The 20,831-nt window shown below is 36.8% G+C and overlaps 1 protein-coding gene across 11 annotated transcripts in view; it reads right to left on the bottom strand.

The window, feature by feature from the left end:
- trol (terribly reduced optic lobes) overlaps positions 1-20,831 on the bottom strand; it is a 1,731,230-nt gene that overhangs the window by 700,752 nt on the left and 1,009,647 nt on the right. For all 11 annotated transcript variants that reach the window (XM_090387691.1, XM_090387694.1, XM_090387699.1 and 8 more), the window contains one exon: positions 8,696-8,798. In XM_090387691.1, coding sequence (XP_090243817.1) covers positions 8,696-8,798 — 103 coding nt within the window. The remainder of the gene's footprint in view (positions 1-8,695; positions 8,799-20,831) is intronic.

The raw sequence follows: 20,831 nt of genomic DNA, 5'->3' as shown, positions 1-20,831 counted from the left end.
ACCGCGAATACAGATACCGCGAATAGCGGGGGTTTACTGTATAATAAAATAAAATAATGTCAGACTCTAGAAAGTAGGGTGACACATAAGTTTGGCACTGTTCATGTAAAATTACAACTTCCATAATCAGGGTGCATTCAGGTCCTTCTATTGGAAGGCATACTAGGATCCACTGCATTCAAGAAGCACCAGGGATCCACTATGGATACCAGGATCATATGTCATTATCTGAAGGATAATGACAAAAAAACATGTGGTCCAAAATTTGACACTGGAATGAATAACAATTGACATGCTATTCATACCAATAATTCTCAGTGACAGCAGAATGTGAGAAGTTGGCATTAGCATTAGTAGAGGCATATGATGCAAGAAAGCAAGCTTATGCAGCATCAGCAAAAAAAAAAAAAAAAAAAACTTCCACTTCACCCCTCCGTTCGTTTGAAATACCTGTCCAGCTGAGCCTTAAATTTATTTAGGCTATCAACTTCCACAACAAGAGATGGAAGTCTGTTCCACCAACCAACTACCCGCTGGCTAAAGGCAAATTTCGCACATCTATCCTATATCTTTCCTCAATTTGAATTTATGCCCTCTCAGGTGATTATTCTGAGCAAGAGGAAGAATCCCATCAGCATTGAGCATGCTCAAACCATTCAAGGCTTTATACACTTCTATCAGATCACCTCGCCTGTGCCTAGTCTCTAGACACTAATTTGCAAAACTTAAGCCTTTCTTCGTAAGAGCACCCCTTTGTTCCAATCACTAATCTTGTTGCCCTTCTCTGTACTCATTCCAGCAGCTCTACATCCTTCTTGAAATGAGGCCTACAGACCTGTATACCGTACAGGTCTGGAGGCCTGTATACAGTACTCAAAGTGTGGCCTGACCATTGCCTTATACAAGGGAATAATTACCTCCTTCTCCCTGCTAGAAAAATTCCTGTATATCATTGACAAGACACCATGAGCTACTCTTGTAGCCCATCTGCACTGCTCAGAGAACTTCATATCTGCCTGCACAATTACCCCCAGGTCCTTTTCATTCTCTACCACTGTGAGTGTAGTACCACAGAGTTGATACATTGTTCTGGGGTTGCTGCTTCCCATATGTAGTATTTTACATTTGTCAATGTTAAACTTCATTTGCCACCTCTCAGCCCATCTGCTCAACTTTTCCAGATCCTGTTGCAGCAGCATAGCGTCAGTAGTGTCCTTAACAACCCTGCCAACCTTTGTATCATCTGCAAACTTGGGCATTGAGAAGTGAATGGTTCACTCATGCTCTGATATAAAATCATAAAGCCTACAGTCTGTCTCACCAATATAACATATGCCACAATCTGGACATATGGTCTGATTTATGGATGCTTAAATCTAAACTTTTTTTCAACCTCTTATTGCTTTCCTTTCTATTACTTTCTCTAGATGTCACATTCTGATACTTGAATAACATACATCCACTTACAATCTGCACTCATTTCTCGTTACTTACAAAAATTTACATTACATTCTTCAAATCTGTCTTGAACTTAAGTGTAATTACATACTATTTCTTTACTTCATCCATACAGTGAAATACACATCATAGCATACCATTTTTGTACACACGCACACGCGCGCACACACACACACACACACACACACTATTCAGCCATAATGGGCACCTCCATAGCCAGGTGAGCAGGAGCAGCAGTGCGTAGCACACACTTCTTGATTAGACCGGGGTTTGAGCCTGTGACCACCAAATATGGAGGATGTGGAAAGGTCAGGGAATGACCACCACATATCCCCGGAGCAATATGGCCTTAGTTGCTAATGCTCCTAAAAACCAGAACAACAATAAGTCTTGAGTGATAACAGTGTCCAGATATACTTTAAGTTTCTTTCAGTTAATTCCATTTGTAGAAAACTGTTTTTTTTTTTTGATTTGGTAGTTGTTGGCGCATCGGCTTCTGTGGCCATATTGCACCTCCCAAGGTTTTTGCAGTACTTTGATCCAAGCCCGAGGCGGGAATTGAACCCGCGACCTTTGGGTTGCCGGGCAGGTACTTTACCCACTCGGCTTAGAAAACTGTCTGAGATCATTAATTTGGAAATCAGTTTGTTGACTTTTACATCTAATTCCAAAAACTATGGCTCTGTGATTGCTGTTTACAAGGTTAGGAGCCACATTCCAATCAGAGATATATTCATACATTTTGCTTGTTGTTACTGTTAACATCTAGTTAGTGACAGATACTGACATCCCACCAAAAGGTGTTGTCTTGAGTAGACACTCAATTTTTTAAGGAGACTGTTTCAATCAAGAGGTCTCTGGATTGTAGCCATTTAACCATTTTTGGTGTCCCAGCAATGGATTCCAAATATCTTTGGATAACAAATGGTGATAACTTGCCCACAGGCTGGGTGTAGAGAGAGAGAGAGAGAGAGAGAGAATCAACAGAAAGTTCTGTATCTCATTGCAGTCTTTTCGGTTGATTAGCATCATTGCCATCAGATATTTCCGGTCTTGAGCTTAAAGATGGAAACTTATTCATGGTGGAAAATTATTAAAATGAAATTAAAATTATTAACATTAAATGGCAGAAAATTATTCAAATCCATGCTTGCTCCTTTTAGCCCTGGGAGAGGGACTTTCTTCTCCCAGATTACTGGTCCCACCAGGTGGAGGAAGGAGCAGTGCCAACCAGTGACCAAGTGATCAGGAGAATAGGAGAGTAGTATGTTGCTAGTGATAGCAGTAACGTTGCAAGTGGGGGTTAGCAGTAATGTTTCTAGCGGTAAAGCAGTGATGTTGCAAGCAGTAGAGGGTTTAAGAAATCACTAGTACTCATCCTAGGAAAAACACTAGAAAATTGCACTAGAAAGATCGCTTGGGAACTATTGCTTAGCACTAGGGGCCAGTACATTGGGGTTGCTAGCTGGAGAATTCTTTCTTTTGATTGTAATTCTAGTTGCATAGTTTAATGCGTTTGCATTCATGATACTTGTTCATGCTCTAACACAAACTAATAGAGATGTTTATAATCTCCATTAGTTCTTTCAGATGCCACCTCTGCAGCAGGTTGGAACAAGACTAGCTGTGTGTGTGGGCAAAGGTTTTACGGCTTGAGCTGTTATAGAGGTTTTTCTTAAATTTTTGTTGTTTTATTAACTTAAATTGGCAAAGTAATTTATTTCTAGAAGTAGCTTTATATTCCTAGTAATGATACTTAGTTTAATTTGAACTTAGATAGAGATTTTGTAGGTTATTACTTAGTATCAGTAAGGGTATCCAATCGACGTATTGGAGAAGATTTTGCAGCTCCGGTGAACGCTGTTTTTAATTATATTTAATCGTATTATTGACTTAATTGTTACCAGTATATTAAATTATTTTCTATAAGTAGCTTATAGACCTAACCAAGCTCCATGATTTATATTGAATTTAGATAGTGATTTTGAAAGTTAATTAAATAACTAGTGTCCGTAGATTTACCGTTCGTAACTTACCACCATTGTTACACAATACTCTATTTTGTTATATCGTATACATTGTTACACGATACTCTAATAGAGGTCAGTGACTACTATCAGAGAAACAGGGAGTGTAATGTGCAAAAAAGGATAGGTGGAACAGGACCAGGGTATGTCTGCCAGGGGCAAAGTTTGATGACATTGTAGAGCAGATATCATACTTTAAGGGCAAAAAAGGTGATATTGTTGTACACTTTGGCACTAATGATATTAAGAGGAGGCCAGCAGAATTACTTAACAAGTACAGGTCAATGTTGAAAAAAAGCTGGGAGTTAGGGTTGAATTTGAAATTGTCTGCATTTCTGTCCAGACACAATAGGAGGAAGTATATCATGAGAGCCTTGTCGATCAATTTACCCTGGAGAGATTGTGCAAGGCTCAAGGGGTAGAATTTCTCAGCCTGGTCTGTGCTTGTTAACAGGAGAGACTACTTCTATAGGGATAGGATACACTTAAATAGAAAGGGCGCAAGAATATTTGCTGATGCTATCGAGGCAGTGTTAGGTGGGTCGGAAAACTGCTAGCCTAGGAAGACATATGCACTAATAGATTAATAGTAGCCACTAGCAGAGGTGAAAGTGATTCTTGCACTGCTTCTATTGGAATGAGCAGCAGCCTGGAAAACAAGGTGCAGGGGATTCCAGAGACCGCTGGGAGTCATTGCGGAACAAGTAAATACATGCTCTGTGTTAGGGTAGCTAAGAATAGGAAAAAGTGCAAGTAAACTTGCATGTACACCAATGCTAGAAGTTTGGTAAATAAATTTGATGATGACTGTTGGTCAAAACATCAAAGGCAGACATTGTTGAGATATCAAAGATGGTGTCACACAGATATAAGGAATGCAGACCTGGAATTTGGAGAGTACAATGTGTACAGAAAGGATAGACAGGAAGGGAAGCAGGGTTATGCCATTAGTTAAGAAACACAAAATCCGAGGAAGTACAGCCAGTCGACATGGATGAACAGTGCAGTATCGAGTCAGTCTGGTGTGACATAAGCACTGGGAAAGCAAAATTAAGAGAGGGAGTGTGTTATAGGGCTAATAACTCTGATGAGTATAATAAACAACTGTACAGAGAAATATAGTGGGACAGTAAATCAGTGGCTTATAATGGGGAAAATTTAATTTCCCAGATATTGACTGGAATTTGTGGATTTATTGGATGATTGTTTTCTACAGCAGCATGTTCGGAAGGCAAATAGACAGAGTAATACTCTTGATCTCATTATCATTAGTGATTCTTCATGCATTAACAATCTGGAGATAAAGGAACCACTAAGTGGCAGTGATCAGTGTGCTGAAGTGGTATTTACTCACAGAGGTAAAGTGAAGGGTTTTTGCTTTTGCAAAGGTGACTACGGTGGTCTGAGACAGTATTTAAATTCTATACAGTGGGACCAACTGATAAAATTATCAACAGCAAATTCAAAATGGGAAGCATTCAAAGAATTAATCTTGGAAGCTACTAGGCTTTTCATACCTACTAAGAAATATCATTGAAGGTTTAGGCCTAAGTGGATGTCAGATGACCTAATGAGACATGTGGCAGAGAAGAAAAATTCATCGGATATATATAAATTAACAGGTCACGTGGAAGTGTATCATAGATATAAGCTAGTCTGTAACCAAGTCATAAAGGAGGTTAGGCAGGCAAAGGCAGATTACGAGAAATCTTTGGCAAAGGATGCAAAGAAAAACAGCAAAGAGTTTACTTGTGTAACTTCTAGGAGGAAGGGGGATGAATCAGATTACTCCACTTGATATTATTGATTCAACTGCTGATGATCCTGCTCAGGTAGCTAACAAACTAAATGAGTATTTTGATTCTACATTCACAAGAGACGTTATTCAGGGAGCGGAATGCCAGAGGTGAATTAAACTCTGGCAGTGGGCTAGATGATTTTGTATTAACTGAGAGCAAAGTGGAGAAGAAATTGTTGAAGATAAATATAAGAAAGGCATCTCGGGTGGATGGGATCTATCCAGATCTATCTAGCAAGGGCAGTAAGTAAACCCTTAGCCATAATTATGAAAGCTTCATTGGACTCAGGGGACTGGAGATATGCAAATTTGACCCCAATTCACAAAGGAGGATCAAAGGGTAACACAAGTAATTATAGAACTGTTAGTTTAATGGAGGCACTGGTTAAAGAAGCACTGCAGAATCATCTAGACAAGACTTCAGTTATAGCTCGGACACAGCATGGGTTTGTTAAGGGGAAGTATTGTCTGACCAATTTTGTTGGATATTATGATGTGGTCACAAAGGAACTCGATTCAATGAAAAATTTTGATGTCATATGCATTCGATTCCGGTTATTTGGGACACATCAGGACTAGTGCATTTTGGCCCGATTAAGTTGCTGCCCCAATTATCCAAAAAAAAATTTTCACGTAAAAAAAGGTGAAAATACAATGGACCCCCGCTTTACAATTGGTTCACTGTACAATCAAATCACATTACAATGGAGTCACCATAGTACTGTTCACTATACGATATGTAGTAAGCACCAGTCATTGTGATCATGTTTGCGAATTGAATTTTAATTTTATTAAACAGTGATTCTAATTAGTGAAAATAGGAGGAATATTATCCACAGGCTATAAAAGTAAAGTATATTAAGCACAAATTTACCCTTTATTACCTTACCAATTAAAAAATTATATGATACGTGAAAATTGGAAGAATATATGTGATAATAAGAATAATTAACCCGTATATACTAACGAGTTGACATTTTGAGTTGACATTTCTGTTCACTGACATTTGTGGGTGGGGGGGTAAAATTTAAAACAGTAAAAAGATAAGAAATCAATAAAAAAGAACACGGCACACACAAATTGCAAGTAACACAATACGTGCAAGTGAGAACAGACTAACAAGTTACAAAGCTTTAAAAATAGGAATGAAGAGAAGATTCTGAAAATTAATTTTTTTATATTATTGATGATTCCATGGAAGTGTAAACACACTTCACTATAATAACCCACAGAATTCCAGCTGTCAGTATTATCGCAAATTCAATAAGATCGAGTTTACTATCCATTTATGATAGATTGTGTTAACACAAAAGCCCAATAAACAGGTGACTGCTAATTTTTTTATTGTTTTATGGTTGTGACCTCCAGAAATCCAACTGAACGGTCAGACAATCATAGGGTAATCTTCAGTGCTTTGGTCTCCTGCCCTGATTAAACAGCATGTTGTCCCAATTAAACAAAGTAAACCCTGGCTATTTTCTCAATTGGATTTGGTATTTTAAGATTTTCCCCATATAAACGGCTGCCCTGATTAATGGGTGGCCCAAATAGCTGGAATCCACTGTATTTGGATCTTAGAAAGGCTTTTGATACTGTTGCACATGGAAGACTGCTGCACAAATTGGTGCAGTGTGGCATTAGAGGCAAATTGCTACTATGGATAAAAGGATGGTTGACTGGGAGAAGGCAAGGAGTGGTAATCAATGGACACTGCTCTTCGTGGACTAATGTTATTAGTGTAGCCCCCCCCAGGGTTTAGTGTTGGGTCCATTGTTTGGTTCATCAGGGTTGTTAATAACACTAATGACAGTAAACTGATACAACAGGATCTATAAAAGTTGAGCAGGTTGGCTGAGATGTGGCAACTGATGCTTAACATTGACAAATGTAAAGTACTGAATATGGGAATCAGTAACCCCAGAGTAACATATCAACTGTGTGGTACTATACTGACAGTGGCAGAGAATGAAAAGGACCTGGGAGTAATTGTGCAAGCAGATATGAAGTTTTCGGACAGAGCGGATGGTCTGCAAGAGTGGCTCGTGGTGTCTTGTCCATGATATACAGGAATTTTTCTAGTAGCGATAAGGAGGTGATTATCCCCTTGTATAAGGCAATGGTCAGGCCACATCTTGAATACTGTACACAGGTCTGGAGGCCTCATTTTAAGAAGGATGTAGAGCTGCTGGAACAAGTACAGAGAAGGGCAACAAGATTAGTGAATGGAACAAAGGGTTCCTCTTATGAAGAAACTCTTAAGTTTTGCAAATTACAGTGTCCGGAGACTAGGAACCTATGAGGTGATCTGACTGAGGTGTATAAAGCCTTGTATCGTTTGACCATGCTTAATGCTGATGGGCTTCTTTCTTCTTCCTCTTGCTCAGAATAATCACCTGACAGGGCATAAATTCAAACTGAGGAAAGACAGTTGTATGTTTAGCCAGCGGGTAGTTGATTGCTGGAACAAACCTATAGGCTCCAGTTGTTTAAGAGATCTGGAACTGACAAGTATCAACTGTCATTGCCTTATCACCTTGAAACAACTGGAGCCTATAGGTATTTTGATCAGTTTCTTACATTAATTACCACATCTCTAGTGAAGTAATAAATTCATTATTGAAATTTTCTGAACCTACTTTACAAATAGAAGCATTAATTCTCTTTAACCTTGTGATGGACACGCAATCACTGTTACACTAAGGTACACATCATCCCCCAAGTGCTGCATTTTTAAAACCTCTTATTGGCAAGAAATAATTCAAATTTGTTCACTTTTTGATGCCATCCTACATTTTCAATATATTTTGAGTATAACTACAAACAATCCATTTTTTTTATATTGAAACATATTAAATTTTTTTTTATTTAAAAAAAAAACATCAAACATGCACATGTTTGTTCTTGTTCAAACTCTCCTCCCTTCTTTGGACAGGGCACAATTTGTTACCATTGGAATAAGAATATATTGCTAAAACTCATGCTGATAAAAACAGTTGAGAATGATACTTGAGAAAACAAAACTCACATTCTTCGGTACTGGTGTTGGAATTGTTTATGTAAGACAATGTACATCACCAATTTGAACTGCTCTAAAGCATATGATTGTGTACTGCCTGAAGTGGATAGAAAGATCCTGGTAATTTTAAATTCATATTTTTAATGATTTCAGACATTAGATTTAATGAAAACATTAACTGTTTACCAAACTTCAAAAAAAAAAAAAAAAAAAAAAAACAATTAATGGTGTAGATTGAAATTGACAGAAAAAATGCAATAATTGAAGAATACTAAAATTTACAGCAATATCACTCTGGTAGATAATTCTGTATTTACAATTTCTGGGTATGTGTGCCCATCACAAGGTTAATTAAAAAAAAAAAAAAAAAAAAAGGTTCTCAATAACTTAACTTGCCTACTGCTGGTTGGCAGTCATTTGGTGTTCCACCACTAGCATCACCAATATACCCTGTTGCACATGCTTCACAGAAATCTCCTTCGGTATTATGCTGGCAGTTCTAGACAAGAGATGAATCACTAAGTATACTTATTATTCCCAACTGCAACTCATCTTAAAATATTTAAGCAGAACAAATAGTGATTATAACAACAATGAAAATTTATTACTTCTGATTAGAATAAAATTCAAAACACACAGCTAAAGAAATATGCATACAATATTAATAAAGTTAATTATTGCATAATTTATTAGGTTATTTAATAAACTTTTAAAGAATTACTTGAATTGTTTATGAATTTTATTAAATTAATAGTGCAAAATGTCAGTTTAGGCTGATATTTTGCACAATTTTATGTTTTATGCTTAATTTTTTGATCCTGTAATCATTATTAAATTAACATAGAGAATATTGTTGACATACTCTCACCTCCTGTCAGATTCAAAGGTTTGATCACCAGTATCACTTTTCAGCCATGCAATTTTAATATTCAATTTTAAGAAGATAGAAAAAACCGTAATTTTATCATATCATAATATTTCTCTTTTTTGTAGTTTAGTTTATTTTGGCCTGATGGTATGGCCCCAAAATGGATTCAGAAAATCTAATTGCTAATTAGTTCATTAAGTTGTACAAGGTGTTGGAATATATATTTTCCATTTAAATCATTTAGTATATAATAAACCAATAACACAAAAACAAAAACTTTGTACAAGGATATTTATTTATTTTGAATTATTGGTGTTAACAACATGCAGTGTTTATGTTTATTCTAAGGTAAGACATCAAAAAATGTTTAAATATGCCTCCAGTTAGTTAAATCATGGGATATAGATCACCTTGCTAAATCTGATTCTTTAAGCCTATTCAAGAATTAGACCTCTCTCACCCACAGACATACTATCATGCTCTAATAAACCTAAATTACTTAATCTTTTCCACAGTATGTGTGAACCCTGAGGGGTAAGTATCTACTTTTGTTTTTCAAAGTCATTAAATTACATTAAAAATCATCCAGTAATTATAATAGACACAAGTTATAACAGATGGCATCACAAAAATATATTTTAAAAATCAGAAGAGATCACACTTGTCAGCCATTGTCAAAATTCTCTGGAATTTTGTGGCAGAAAGTGATGAAATTAAATAAGGTGATAAATAAAAGCAAACTGTTTTACATCAAAAAATGAAGTAAAAACAAGTTTTTTACTGTTTTTTTAATTCTTTTATATATATATTTTTAAAAATTCTGATTTCATTTTTGAAATAATTTTGCTCTAATATTTGGGAAACCAAATATTAGAGTGAATTATTCTAATATTTGAGAAACAAAATTAATGCTTAAAAGCATTTATGTACAAATTTTTCATTTTTGTCTTTCAAATATTTCATAGAAAAATTCACTCCTCAGGTTCTAGGCAAGTTAAAAAAAAAAAAAAAAAAAAAAACTTGCTTTGATTGGCCCAATTTGAGCATTAATAAACACACACACACAACCCAAGACTGATAAGACACTTTAAAAAAAAAAAAAAAAATCAGTAATTCCAAAACAAGCAATTAATAAACCAACCAATCAGTTTGCAATCAATAATTGATATGCTTTAGCAAGGGTGATAACAGGGATCTGAGAGTTTTAAATACTGTGCAGTGGGAACAACTGACGATGTTACAAACAGCAAATTCTAAATGGAAGGAATTCAGGGAAGTAATTATTATTATTATTATTATTAGCCATATGATGCAAGGAAGCCTGAGGCTTCTGCTGCACCAGCCAAAAAAAAATTCCCGAATTACAATGAGAGAGAGAGAGAGAGAGAGAGAGAGAGAGAAAATCAGAAGTAGAAAGGAATCACCAAGAAAGAGAAGAATGATGAAATCCAGCTCAGAACCCTGGTTGTAACAAGCCCATACTCACCAGACTAGCTTTTCCTATCCTTAGACCTAAATGGATGTCACACGAGCTATTGATACACATGGCAGAGAAGATAAATTATTGGGATGCATGCATATATATTATCAGGTGATACAAAAGCCTATGGTAGATATAAATTAGTCTGCAATCAAGTCACAAAGGAGATTATGCAAGATAAGGCAGATTATTAGAAGTCTCTGGCAAAGAATGCAAAGAAAAACTGACTTTTATGCTTATAATAATGGCAGAAGGAAGGGACTGAATCATATTTGGCCACTTGAGGACTCTGCTCGGACTGCAGACAAATTGAATAGGTATTTTGCCTCAACATTCACACATAAGGAATTCTTTAGGGAAGGTTATGCCAGAAGTTTAATCAAACTAAGAGTCATCAGAGAAGATAAACGACTTTGTGAAAACTGAAAGGAAAGTGGAGAAATTGTTGAAGATGGATGTAAAAAAGGCTATGGGGGTGGATAAAATCTATCCAATTATATTAAGGGAGGCGCTAAGGGTGTAAAGCAAACCCCTAGTCACAATTATGAGAGCATCCAGGTGAAGTCCCTAAGGACTGCAGATGTGCAAGGTAAGCAAAAAGGTAAGCAGCAGCTGTTATCAATCCGCTGCAGGATGGAAGCCTCCTGAACAATTAACGCTGAAGGAAATGGACCATAATCTGTCATGCTGGTCCAGCGTGGAAGATTATAATCCATTAAAAAAAAAAAAAAAAAAAAAAACTGCAAGCATTGTCAACCCACTGCAGGATTGAAGCCTCTTCGATGAGTCATGTTGAGGGAAACAGACCATAATCTGCCACGCTGGTCCAGTGCACGTTGGCAGATTAACCATATTTAGCAGTTAGTGGCTTGAACCCTGGTCTACTCAAAAAGAGTGTATGCTACTACACTCATGCTCCTGGCCACTCAGATAGGGAGGCCTGGATGACCATCTGGACAAGTATGCAATTACACTGAAATCACAGCATGAATTTGTTAAGGGACAATCTTGTCTAACCAATCTGATCAGTTATTATGATGCAGTGACCATGGAACTGGATGCAAGAAAATTTTGATATCATAAACTTGGATTTCAGGAAAGCTTTTGATACTTGTACATAAGACTACTGTACAAATTGGAGCAGTGTGGCATTAAGGGCAAACTGCTGCTATGGATAAAGTGATGGTTGACTGAGAGAAGACAAAGTGGTAATCAATGGACACTGTTCTTCATGGACTTATGTTATTAATGGAGTTCCCCAGGGTTTAGCACTGGGCAAATTATTGTTTTCAATGTTTATCAATGATATTGATGAAGGTATATCAGGTTTAATAAGTTTGCAAATGACAGTCATCAGGGTGAGTTACCACAACAAGAGCTAGGAAAATTGAGTCAATGGGCTGAGAAATGGTAGTTGAAGTTTAACATTGACAAATGCAAGGTACTGCATATGGGTAGCAGTAACCCCTGTGTAACCTATCAACTGTGTGGTACTACACTCGGGTAGTGGAGAATGGAAAGACCTGGGGTAATAGTGCAGTCTGACATGAAATTCTCTGAGCAGTGCAGACATGCTGCCAGGATAGCTTGTGGGGTTTTTGGATAGCAGGGATAAGGGAGTGATTATCCTTTTGTAAGATCACTTTATTAGGTTGCATCTTGAGTACTATATACAGGTCAGCAGGCTTCACTTTAAGAAGGATGTAGATTTGCTGGAATGGGTGCAGAGAACGGCAAGCAGACTGGTGATGGGAACAAAGGGGTGCTCTTACCTAGAAAGACTTCAGTCCTGCAAATTGCAGTGTCTTGGCATCTGTGGGAAGGTCTGATTGAGGTGTTTGCAGCCTTGAATGGATTGAATAAGCTGAATGTTAATGGAATTCTTCCTCTTGCTGAGATTACACACATGAGGGAGTATAAATTCAAGTTGAGGAAGGATGGTTGCAAGATTTTATGCAGAAGTTTTGAAGCACAAGATGTGCAGAAGTTTTTGCCTTCAGCCAGCAGGCAGTTGACTTTTGGAACAGGCTTCCATCTGTTGTTGTAGAAGTGGATGGGCTGAACAAATTCAAAGAACTAGACAAATTTTTGGAGGGTACAGAAGGGTGAAATTAGTAGGGATTTTTTATTATTTTTTATTTTGCTGATGCTATATAAGCTTGCTTTCTTGCATCATTTACCATTGATGCTAGTAGCATACATAGAGGCTTGCATAAGATAAAAGATGTGGTCAACGAGGATAATAACAAGAACGTGAACTGCCAGTACACACCAAGCACCACCTCTGAAACAAAGGTACAGCAGTTGATCTTGAACCTTTCCTTGTTGTTGGCAAAGTCCTATTCCAACACACTCATTCACTTTGCAGTTAGACAAGTGTTGTGATTACTTTGTTTTTGTAGTTTGCTAGAAAAATAAAAAAAAATAATTGAACAACAAATTAACCTCAAATTTTTAACAAAACTAGAGAAAATACAACTGAAAGTTTTAATTCTGTCATGTTTATGGAAAAAATATTATGGCAAGAGCCCATGTGTTTGAATGGCATAAAATATTTTTAAAGGAAGAGAGAATGTGGAAGACTATGAATGACTAGACGTCTCGTATCCATGAAAATTGGTGAAAATGTGGACCAGGTAAGAACAGGGAGGATTTAAATTGGGGTACCCATTAAGCTCTCGGCTGCCCACAAACACCAGAGCTTGCACTTGATCATCAGGCAACACAGTGGCAATCCCCAAGGCAGAATGTGCTGGTTACACAGGAGGTAGTTGTCAGTGACTATTGTTAGGGAAACAGAAAATATACTGTGTAAAAAGGATCCCCTATCTTTGTGGAAACTCTTGCTTTTTCCGTCACAGTCTAGTATATATGTAAATTGAGAAAATGAGTTAACCTTATAATATAATATCAGTGCTATACGCAAACAAGCATAGAATGTGCATGAGTTCAATCAATTAAATGTTCTAAATACCACAAACTGATTACTAATTAATTTTTATGTTTTCTCTGCATGTGCATGCACACATAAAATAATTATATTAACAAGCAATTTCCAAGCAAATTTATAAAATGGCTGATATACACAAATGGAACACTGGACTACACTTGAAAAACAATAAGTAAGCATACAACAATGAAAATTTATTACTTCTGATTAGAATAAAATTCAAAACACACAGCTAAAGAAATATGCATACAATATTAATGAAGTTAATTACAATTTGCAAATTGTACATGCAAACCATGTACAATTTGCAAAGAAATTTAGCAAAATATGAAGGGAAAATAATAAGCCAATCTACAGGCATTAAAAGTTTGTTATTTGTTATTTGGTTTTTAGGAGCATTAGCAACTAAGGCCATATTGCTCCGTGAATATGCGGTGGTCATTCCCTGACCTTTCTGCATCCTCCGTATTTGGTGGTGATGGGCTCGAACCCCGGTCTAATCAAGAAGCGTGTGCTACACACTGCTGCTCCTTCCCACCTGGCTACGGAGGCGCCTCATTAAAAGTTAAGGTCTGCTTTGTATAATAACAATTGGTTTGTACAGGAATAAGAGAAGTTAACCTCAATATGATACGTAGAAAACTTCCATACGATACTCTTCAGAAATTAAAATGAAAACAATTAAAAAATCGAAAATCTTTCATTACAGTAAAAAATAATTAAACACAATTGAACACAAAAATCAATTTAACACAATTCAAAATTAAGTAAAAAATTGCAAAAAAACTTGCCTTCCTGAAGCTGACAATGCTTTTCAACCATATGTCGTGATCACAGGAATGAAAATTACCAAATAGGGGTGAGCATGTACCTTAAATAGGAATTATTTGTCTTCGCGCATGCACGTAAAAGACCACGAATCAGAGAGTAGATATTGCCAGCGAAGATTAACAGAATTCTCATGTAATTTAATTGACAGTTTCTGCAATTAGTTTCATAATTACGTTGGATGCTAAACATTTTGGCCTCATTGAATAAAAAATGTATGTTTTTCGTTAATGGTATGAAAGGCTAATTATGATGCTGCCAAACGAGAAGCATGAACTGAGGCCACGTGTTGATTAACACAAAAATTGAGGAAACCACATAGAACCCTGATACGATGCATTGCAATAGAGGAAAGGACCAAGCGATTGTTCAGTATAGTGTGTAATTTCTGTATTGGCTTGGCCACAGTTTTAAATTCGGTATATTTAAAGAAACTGTAAAGCTCTTTGTGCCACTGTTCAACATATGGGACAGAAAAAGTATTTTTTGATATTCCTATTGTTGGTTGGTGTAATGTTTTGGATCCTATCCTTAGCTTGTACCCTAATTCGGTTTATTGTAGCGAACAGGCAACCCCTGTTTAAGAATCTGCTGGTTAATATTTGTATTTCTCAGCCCAAAGCAGATTCCGTCATTGAATATTTATAGGCATTGAGAAATTGATTAAAAATAATCTATCTTTTGTAGGTGAATGGGAGGTAACTGTTATAATGCAGAAGCATACCAGAGTTTATAGGTTTACAATAGATGTGAAATTGGATTTATTCGAGTCCTGAGTAAGTGTGAAATTTATAAAATTTAATGACTTAGTATTTGTATTCTCCCTTTCCAATGTAAATTTGAGTCTAGAATGAATATTATTAAATGAATGTAAAATGTCTTGGATAGTGCTACTATCAAATAATAACTAGAGCGTCATCTAAATACCTCCTATAGTATGTGATACGGGATAGAAAAGGCTTCAATGTATATGCTCAATTGTTGAGAGATAGATCTCCGATATCAAGCCGTTCGGGTTTAATCCCATTGGCAAACCAAAAATTTGTTTGTATACTCTGCCTCGAAAGGTGATATAGTTGGCTTCAAGTAAGAGTTTAATTAAGTGAAAAATTTCCTTAATAGGAAGCTTCGTATAATTAATTGGTATTGACTTTTTATTGAACATATCCCAAAGAATATCTAATGCGTATTCAATGTTTACATTCATATATAACAAGGTAACATCTAGTGGTAATAAATTATCATTATCATCAAGTCTACAGTCCTTAAGGTTATTAAATAATGTATCATAGTTCTTAATCCCAAATTGAATTTCCTGTCAAAAGGGTGTGGCCAATGCCAAGTTTTTGTAGGAAACAGGTCAAATAGGAAATCCAGTCTTATGTAATTTTACCTGACCAAAAAGTGCAGGAATATTGTTCTGGCCTTCAATTCCTTTAACTGAGCCATAGTATTGTATCATTTTTTCGGTATGGGGTTAACAATACAAACAATTATTGGGGATTTTTTGAACAACTTGGTGCAAAATTATACTAGACAACACTAAGATACTCAGTCCAAACTTACCGTATTTCTTTTATAAAATATTGCCTTCAAAACAATATCATTCCGAAGTTTGCCTGGGTCAATTTAAATCATAAAATTTCGGGCATAAAGCAACTAGCACTTGCCAAATCCCGTAATATAGTTAAACCTGCCTTAAAATCTCGGTATTCTAATAAACAAAAATACCTTTCCCAGATAGAAAACTTTGTGAAAAATTAAAAAATTATCAGCATCCTAACAACTGGTCTGTATTGAAGACCTCCATAGATTTGTGATGTGAAGCACAGGCTTCAGAAATAAAAACAGACATATTAAATTGAATACATTATTGAGAGTGCCAGGCCACATTCATGCGAGTTCAAACACATTGTCGTGAGCTTGCAACCAAGTGCAGACAAGTTAGGTGAGAAACCCCCCCCACCCAACATACACATTACGTTCTTCCACAGAATACTTCAGCCAGTTCACGAACACCCTTTCTCGCAACATTCAACAAACCGACATATCAACAGGTTACAAATCTTTCCTCATATATGCAGTCACAGAACCAGATTTCACTTTTATCCAAAGGATTAAATTTAATTTCCACATCGAAAACTACCTAAGAAACAGTGTACGATTGATACTGAATTTAGCATTAGCAAAGGCACATTATGCAACAAAGCAAGCTTATATAGCATCATCCAAAAAAAAAAAAAAAAAAACCCCTTATTTCAAGTTCTGCCTTGAATCTATTTAAGCTATCAACTTCTACAACGATAGATGGAAGTCTGTTCCAGCAATCAACCACCCGCTGGCTAAAGGCAAACTGGCACACATCTATCCTACAACCGTCTTTCCTCAATTTGTATTTATGCCCTCTCAGGTGATTATTCTCAGCAAGAGGAAGAATCCCATCAGCATTGAGCATGCTCAAATCATTCAAGGCTTTATAGACCTCAATCAGATCACCTTGCAGGTGCCTAGTCTCCAGACACTGTAATTTGCAAAACTTAAGCCTTTCTTTGTAGGAGCAACCCTTTGTTCCATTCACTAATCTTGTTGTCCTTCTCTCTACTCATTCCAACAGCTCTACATACATCTTAACATGAGGCCTCCAGACCTGTATACAGTACTCAAGGTGTGGTCTGACCATTGCCTTATGCTAGAAAAATTCTTGTATTGGTATTGGAGTTTAAGGGCACAAGGGGAAAAAATTCTTGTATTTCATTGACAAGACAAGATGAGCTACTCTTGCAGACCATCTACACTGCTCAGAAAACTTCATATCTGCCTGCACAATTACCCCCAGGTTAGTGACAAATGGGCCTGGAGTACTGGGGTCCATAGTTTAACAAATAGATATTTATTGTATACCCAGTATAAAATGAAATATAAGTACAATTTCAGTTCAGTAGCTTTCGGAACTCGTGTCCCTTTATCAACTGACAAATTTGAATACATTACAAGCAAAGTGTGGCACGTTACTCATTCGTCATTGTTGTAGCACGGACGTGTGCTGCCTTGCGCCAGTGATCATCCATCAATAAAACGGTTGTCTCCAGGATTGGATGTATACGCATGCCTTTCTGGCGATTTAATGCCTTAGGGTTGTTTATTATGTTTAGTGACTCTAGCCATAGGTGGTGGCGAAAGTGTCGAGCGTGGTCCACTATCTCAAAGTCGCGCTTGGGGTCAAGATCGTGGTAACTGACCAGTCCGCGCTTGCAGAACATTTTTGGGCTACCAACCACGATCGTGGTAACTGACCAGTCCGCGCTTGCAGAACATTTTTGGGCTACCAACCACGATCTTGACCCCAAGCGCGACTTTGAGATAGTGGACCACGCGCGACACTTTCGCCACCGCCTATGGCTAGAGGCGCTAAACATAATAAACAACCCTAAGGCATTAAATCGCCAGAAAGGCATGCGTATACATCCAATCCTGGAGACAACCGTTTTATTGATGGATGATCACTGGCGCAAGGCAGCACACGTCCGTGCTACAACAATGACGAATGAGTAACGTGTCACACTTTGCTTGTAATGTATTCAAATTTGTCAGTTGATAAAGGGACACGAGTTCCGAAAGCTACTGAACTGAAATTGTACTTATATTTCATTTTATACTGGGTATACAATAAATATCTATTTGTTACCCCCAGGTTCTTTTCATTCTCTACCACTGTCAGTGTGGCACCACAGAGTTGATACGTTACTCTGGGATTACTGCTTCCCATATGTAGTACTTTACATTTGTCAATGTTAAACTTCATTTGCCACCTCTCAGTACTGTCATTAGTGTCACTAACAACCCTGCCAACATTCGTATCATCTGCAAACTTGGACATGAAGCCTGATATACCATCATCAATATCATTTATAAATACAGAAAACAACAATGGACCCAATACTGAACCCTGAGGGACTCCACTAATAACGTTAGTCCACAAAAAGCAGAGTCCATTGATTACCACTCTGTCTTCTCCCACTCAACCATCCCTTTATCCATAGCAGCAATTTGCCTCCAATGCCACACTGCTCCAATTTGTGCAGCAGTCTTCCATGTGCAACAGGATCAAAGGCTTTTCTATATCCAAATATATGATATCAAAAGTTATTCTTTGCATCCAGTTCCTTTGTGACTACATCATAGTATCCAATCAAATTGTCAGACAAGACTTCCCCTTAACAAACCCATGCTGTGTCCGAGCTATAACTGATGTCTAGATGATCTTGCAGAGCTTCTTTAACCAGCGCCTCCATTAATTTCCCTGGAACAGAAGTTAAACTAACAGGTCTGTAATTAACTGTCTCCCTTTGATCCTCCTTTGTGGATTGGGGTCACATTTGCACATTTCCAGTCTATGGGTACCTCCCCTGAGTCCAGGGAAGCTCTCATAATTGTGGCTAAGGGTTTGAATACTTCCTTTGCCGCCTCCTTTAATATAACTGGATAGATTCCATCCACTTCCAGGTGCCTTTCTTGTGTTTATCTTCAACATTTTCTCCTCAAATTTACTCTCCGTTATCACTAGATTATCTATTTTACTGCCAGAGTTGAATAAACCTCTGGCATTCCCCTCCCTGAATAACTCCTCGTGTGTGAATGTAGATGCAAAATATTCATTTAGTTTGTTAGCTACCTGAGCAGGATCATCAACAGTTGAGCCATCGATATGAAGTGTAACAATCTGATTTATCCCCTTCCTTCTAGAGTTTACATAAGTAAAGAACTCTTTGCTGTTTTTCATTGCATCCTTTGCCAAAGATTTCTCGTAATCTTACTTCGCCTGCCCAACCTCCTTTGTAACTTGGTTACAGACCAGCTTATATCTATCATAGGCTTCTGTGTCACATGTTAATTTATATGTATTCCGTGCATTTTTCTTCTATCACATGTCTAATTAGTTCATCTGACATACATTTAGGCCTAAATCTTGGACTTTGTAATGTTACACAAAAAGATATATTTATTCAACAAGTTAAGCAAGCGGTGAATAACATAAAAGAAACACGACTTCCTAAATTGAATACTCATGATAGTTCAGCTTTACTTGAACTTTGGGAAAATAAAGACATTATTATTCAGAGAGCTGTTAACGGACATACAATGGTAATACTCGATAAATCTGATCATATTAATAAGTTAGATTCAGTTGTATCAGATAACTCCACTTATCTTGAAGTAGACCCAGCACTATTTACCAATTTGGTCAATCAATACAATAAAATGTTAACCATGTATCAAAAAAATGACTACATTACTATGGCTCAGTTAAAAGAATTGAAGGCCAGAACATACAATATTTCTGCACTTTTCAGTGTGGTAAAATTACATAAGACTGGATTTCCTATTCAACTATTGTAGGACTGTAGACTTGATGATAATGATAATTTATTCTCACTAGATGTTACCTTGTTATATACAAATGTAAACATTGAATATACATTAGATATTCTTTGGGATATGTTAAATAAAAACTCAATACCGATTAATTATACAACGCTTCCTATTAAGGAAATTTTTCACTTAATTAAACTCTTAGTTGAAGTCAACTATATCACCTTTATATCAACTATATCAAGGGAAAACAAAGGATTTAAATCAGCAGCCATGAGCAGTAATACAGAAAGACAAATGATACTGAAACTGAAGAATAGCAATGGTGTACTTATAAACAGCAGAGAAGGCATAATTCAAATAGCAGAAGACTACTACAGAGAATTATACAAGGAGCGAGGGAATGATGCCAGCAGTGGGGAAGATGGATTGCAAATTAGCAACACACACGACATACACGATATTCTTTCTGATGAGGTAGAACATGCATTGAAGAAAATGAAGAATGAGAAAGCCCCGGGGGAAGATGAAGTTACTATAGAGTTGTTAAAATTGGGAGGAAGAGACATAACACAAAAACTGGCAAGGCTCTTCACAAAGTGCATTAGAAAAGGTGTGACACCTAAACAGTGGAATAATGCAATCATAGTTTTGCTGCATAAGAAAGGAGATAAATCAGAAATTGGAAATTATAGACCAATTAGCTTGTTATCCCACATCTACAAGTTGTTCACAAGGGTCATTACTAACAGATTAGAAAGAATACTTGATGAGAATCAACCGAAAGAGCAAGCTGGCTTTAGGACAGGATTTCAACTATGGATCACCTTCACATAATATCACAGCTAATGGAGAAAGCAAATGAATATAAAACACCATTATGCCTGGCATTTGTGTATTATGAAAAGGCATTTGACTCCATACAGCATAAGGCAATGTTTCGGGCACTGGAAAGATAAAATATATGAGAATGCTACCTCCTTTTTTAGACTAGAAAAAGACAGTAGGAAATTTAAAATCGAGAAAGGAGTTCGAC

Source organism: Mastigoproctus giganteus, chromosome 13 (genome assembly GCF_048544385.1).
Source record: "Mastigoproctus giganteus isolate SK-2022 chromosome 13, ASM4854438v1, whole genome shotgun sequence".
Classification (NCBI taxonomy): Eukaryota; Metazoa; Arthropoda; class Arachnida; order Uropygi; family Thelyphonidae; genus Mastigoproctus; species Mastigoproctus giganteus.
The sequence above is the reverse complement of the archived record's forward strand: the minus strand, read 5'-3'. Positions and strand labels throughout refer to the sequence as shown.